At 35.8% G+C, this 4,664-nt stretch overlaps 2 protein-coding genes across 2 annotated transcripts; both read right to left on the bottom strand.

The window, feature by feature from the left end:
• Positions 1-282: 282 nt before the first annotated feature.
• On the bottom strand, positions 283-600 carry LOC136085215 (uncharacterized). The gene has a single exon (XM_065806503.1). The coding sequence runs from the start codon at positions 598-600 to the stop codon at positions 283-285; it is 318 nt and encodes a 105-aa protein (XP_065662575.1).
• Positions 601-1,757: 1,157 nt separating this feature from the next.
• On the bottom strand, positions 1,758-2,742 carry LOC136085214 (uncharacterized). The gene is made up of 2 exons (XM_065806502.1): positions 2,380-2,742; positions 1,758-1,919 (listed from the first exon to the last, which is right to left on the bottom strand). Exons 1-2 carry the CDS (start codon positions 2,740-2,742, stop codon positions 1,758-1,760), a joined length of 525 nt encoding a protein of 174 aa, XP_065662574.1.
• Positions 2,743-4,664: the final 1,922 nt, after the last annotated feature.

The raw sequence follows: 4,664 nt of genomic DNA, 5'->3' as shown, positions 1-4,664 counted from the left end.
TACAAAATATGTTGTTCTTTGTCTAAGCATCTCTCTTAAGTATTTCTATTAACAAACACTAAAGAAACAACTCAGCCAACATTGACAGACGGGTACCGCATGGTTTTTGTTTAGGCTTACGGGAACGGGACTTTAACGGGTAAATGTTTTGGTTTCCGGACGAGCCCCATAAGGTAAAAAAAGTAAGCAAGTTTGCTTGATTGTGTCTAATCTGGTTATTCTTCTTCTTCTTTTTCTTTTGGCATTTCCCGTTTAGGGGTTGCCATAGCGGATCAAACTCCTCTATTTAGCCATGTCATGAGTGTTCTCCACTGACACACCAGCCACTCTCATACCCTCCACCACTTTACACTGTATCCATAAACCTCCTCTTAAGTCTACCTCTCCTCCTCTTACTAAAAGTTCTATCCCCAAAACCTTCCTGCCAATATAGCTCTCCTGTTTCCTCTGCACATGTTCAAACCATCTTAATCTTGACTCTCTAACTTTATCTCCAAAACATGCTACATGTGCTGATCCTCTAATAAACTCATTTCTGATCCTATTCTTCTTCGTCACTCCAAATGAGAATCTAAATATCTTTATCTCAGAAAACTCCATCTCCCTCACCTGTCTCTTTGTCAGTGCCACTGTCTCCAGTCCATACAACATACAGGATCTATAGGACAGTTCTCAACAACCTGACAACCTTCTATCACAGATCACACTAAACACTTTTTGCTATCCACACCACCTTGCCTGCACTCTCTTCTTTACCTCTCTTTCACTTCCTCCATTACTCTGTACCCTCGAACCTAAGTAGGTAAACTCGTTGACCTTCACCAAATTAACTCCTTGTAACTGGATCTGTCCACCGTCTGCCCTCTCAATCACATACATGTACTCTGTTTTACTCCTGCTCACTTTGATTCCCCTGCTTTCCAAAGCATACCTCCATCTTTCCAAGTTTACCTCCACTTGCTCCCTACTCTCACTACAGATCACAATGCCGTCAGCAAACATCATAGTCCTAGGGACTCCTGTGTAACTTCGTCCGTCAGTCTGTCCATGACAATTGCGAACAGTAAGAGACTCAGGGCTGATCCCTGATGTAGTCTTACCTCCACTTTAAACCTGTCTGTCATTCCTTCTGCACATCTCACTGCTGTCACATTGTTCTCATACATATCCTGCACTACCCTCACATACCTTTCCGCTACTCCTGACCTCCTCATACAATACCACAGCTCCTGTCTCGGAGCTCTATCATAAGCTTTTTCTAAGTCTAGAAACACACAATGTAACTCCTTCTATCCTTTCCTGTCCTTCTCCATTAACACTCTCAGAGCAAACATAGCATCTGTGGTGCACTTAGCTGGCATAAAACCATACTGCTCAAAGCTGCTCACGGATCTTTACTTTTCTTCTAAGCCGAGCTTTCACTACTCTTTCCCAGATTTTTAGGCTGTGACTGATCAACTTTATTCCCCTGTAATTACTACAGCTCTGAACATCGCCCTTAATCTTGAAAATTGGCACAATTATGCTATGTCTCCACTCGTCAGGGATCTTCTAACCTTCCAAGATTCTGTTAAATAACCCTGTCAAAATCTCGACTGCTATATCTCCCAAACATTTCCATGCCTCCACTGAAATATCATCCGGGTTCAACTGCCTTACCACACTTCGTTCTCCGAATTGCAGCCCTTACTTCCTCCTTGCTCACCTGAGGAACCTCCTCATTTACAACCTCTGTCTTTTCTAACCTTCCTTCCCTATCATTCTCTTGATTCCTCAAAATACTCCTTCCATCTTCCCAAGACACTCTCCTCACGAGACAACACATTTCCATCTTTATCGTTAATCATCTTAACCTGCTGAACATCCTGCTCATCACGGTTTCTCTGTCTGGCCAAACTGTACAGATCCTTTTCCCCTTCCTTAGTATTCAACTTCTCATACAGATTACTATATGCCTTTTCTATAGCTTTTACCACTGCTCTCTTTGTCTTGCCATACACCTCCTTGTACTTCTGTCTACTTTCTTCATCTTGCTGAAAACGCTAATTCTTTTTAGCCAAACGTTTTCCTCTTAAACTTTCCGAACTTCCTCATTCCACCACCACGTCTCCTTGTCTATCTTCTTCTGTCTTGATGTCACCAAGTATCTTCCTAGCTACATCCATCACTGTATTTGACATCTCATCCCAGGTATCTAGAACACCACCACCCAAAATTTCCCTAAACTTTACACAACAGTCCTCATCCTTTAACTTCCACCACCTGATCTTAGGTTCTACTCACACTCTCTTCTTTTTCTTCACCTCCAAAACCATCCTACATATTACCATCCTATGCTGTTTAGCTACACTCTCCTGGTACCACCTTGCAATCACTAACTTTTTTCCGGTTTCTTCTCCTACATAGGATATAGTCGACCTGTGTGCTTCTTCCCCCACTCTTATACGTCACCCTGTTTTCTTCCTTTTTCTTAAGATAAGTGTTAACTATAGCTATCTTTATCCTTTTAGCAAAAACTATCACCATTTGTCCTTCTGTATTCCTTTCTTTAACCCTATACATGCCCATCGCCTCCTCATCACCATTGTTCCCTTCACCAACATGTCCATTAAAATCTGCTCCAAGAATCATCCTCTCTCCTATAGGAACCTGCAGAACATGTTTATGTAACTCTCTCCAGAATTCTTCTTTCTCCTCCATTTCGCAACCTACCGGAGGAGCATAAGCACTGATGACATTCATCCTCACCCCATCATTGTTGGCCAACAGCACCAGAGGCGGTCGTTGTTAACCCAGGCCCCGACCGATCCAGTGTAAAATTCCAAATTGTTGATACATTTGATTTGGCGCAGTTTTTACACTGAATGCCCTTCGTGACGCAACCCTCCCTATTTATCCGGGCTTGGGACCGGGACTAAAATACACTGGTTTGTGCATCCTAGTGGCTAGGTTAGGCTATGTTGCCTAATCTAGGTTAGGCTAATCTAGGTTAAGCTAGATTGGTTATTATTATTGGTTATTATCTAATCTGGGTATTATTAGGGCCGAAAGATTTGGGGATTTGACGGGTTACCCATAAGGTTCAACCTGATAATAAAAAAATCATTACAACATTTACTCAATGATTGCCATTTACAATTCGTATTGTGCGTGAATCAAAGTTTAACTTTTATGCATTATACTTTTTGTATACATTACATTTACATTATAATTAAAGAGATTTTTTTTTGCGGTATTTTTTCACTGTAAATATTCCATTGAGACAGTTTGCATTTTTAAAATGATCTTTGAATGTCAAAATATCTTTGAATGTCAAAAAAATTAGTTCATCATTTTAGAATTAGTGGTCAAAAACTAAATATTGTAGATAAATTAAAATATCTGGGCATATTATTAGATGAAAATCTTTTGTTCATTCAACAAATTAAGTCCATATCAAACAAATTAAGTCGAGCAAATGGAATGCTTACCAAAATAAGGCATTTTGTGAATTACGAAACCCTTGTGAATATTTGGCATGCTATTTTTAACTCCCACCTATGCTATGGTTGTCAGATATGGGGGCAAAGTCCATCCATTTATACAAAAAACCTTATAAATCTCCAGAATAAATTTTTAAGAATAATTCACTTTTAACCTAACAGTTTTAGTTCTGACGTACTGTATAATCTTACTAAAATTTTAAAGCTTGACGAAAAAAAATTCTCCAAAATATCAAATAGAAATGCCTTTATAACCCATGTAAAAAAATTTATTTTCAGTAAAAATTATCAATGAACTATCAGTTAAGCAATCACCCCCTAGTTATTCTCTATAACTAAATTTTTAATATAATAAAAGTAACATAGAAATAAATAAAAATAACTCATAAATAAAGATAAGAATAAAAATATAAAACCAAAAATAGAAATAAAAATATATAAAACCCATAAAATAGAAATAAAAATCTAAAACTCATAAAATAGAAATAAAAACATAAAACTAAAAATAAATCATAAAAATATATAAATGTTCATTTAGTCACAATCAAGTACCCTCATTTTCATCATCCTGTAAAGTTATATGGCTCTAAAATTTGTGGCACTACTAAACCATATAACATGTAATAAATAAACAATAAACTATTTTCTATGCAATCGTCCCGCTTAATTCTCTATAACAATTTTTTTTTTTTTTTTCTTTAATTCATATTCAACTTTTCTATGCTTGAAAAATGCTGGATCACAACAAAACTCCTATGACTTCTACTTCTTTGACTCTTCTTCCTTTCTTTCCTTCTTTTAACTGTTATATTTTTTGTTATTGATATTGTTATGATTTTTATATTTTTTTTTTTTTTTTTTGCGTTATCCTTATGATAATCACTGTAATATATATAGATAAATTATAGTAAAATATATACCTATATATAGTAAAATATATAGATAGTACTTACTATATTACTGTATTTAATATTATTATTACTATTTATTACTATTATTATTACTATTTATTTTTATTTATTTTTTATTACTTATTATTATTATTATGCTACATTTATACCATCATAGGTCTTTACGTGTCATCAGTTTATAACTGTTTGTAAATGTCCCACACGATTGTATATATACAGTTATTATTATTAAAGTGAAAATATATTGATTTGATTTGATTTGATCAATATA

The sequence above is a fragment of the Hydra vulgaris genome, chromosome 09 (genome assembly GCF_038396675.1).
Source record: "Hydra vulgaris chromosome 09, alternate assembly HydraT2T_AEP".
In the NCBI taxonomy this organism is placed as follows: domain Eukaryota; kingdom Metazoa; phylum Cnidaria; class Hydrozoa; order Anthoathecata; family Hydridae; genus Hydra; species Hydra vulgaris.
This window is presented reverse-complemented; position numbering and strand designations above follow the sequence as displayed.

Coding starts and splice junctions, on each gene's coding strand:
- LOC136085215 (XM_065806503.1), bottom strand. CDS start 600: ATGGAGTTTTCTGAGATAAAGATATTTAGATTCTCATTTGGAGTGACG.
- LOC136085214 (XM_065806502.1), bottom strand. CDS start 2,742: ATGAATGTCATCAGTGCTTATGCTCCTCCGGTAGGTTGCGAAATGGAG. Junction 1,920..2,379: donor GGAGAAGAAACCGGAAAAAA/GTTAGTGATTGC, acceptor TTGAATACTAAG/GAAGGGGAAAAGGATCTGTA.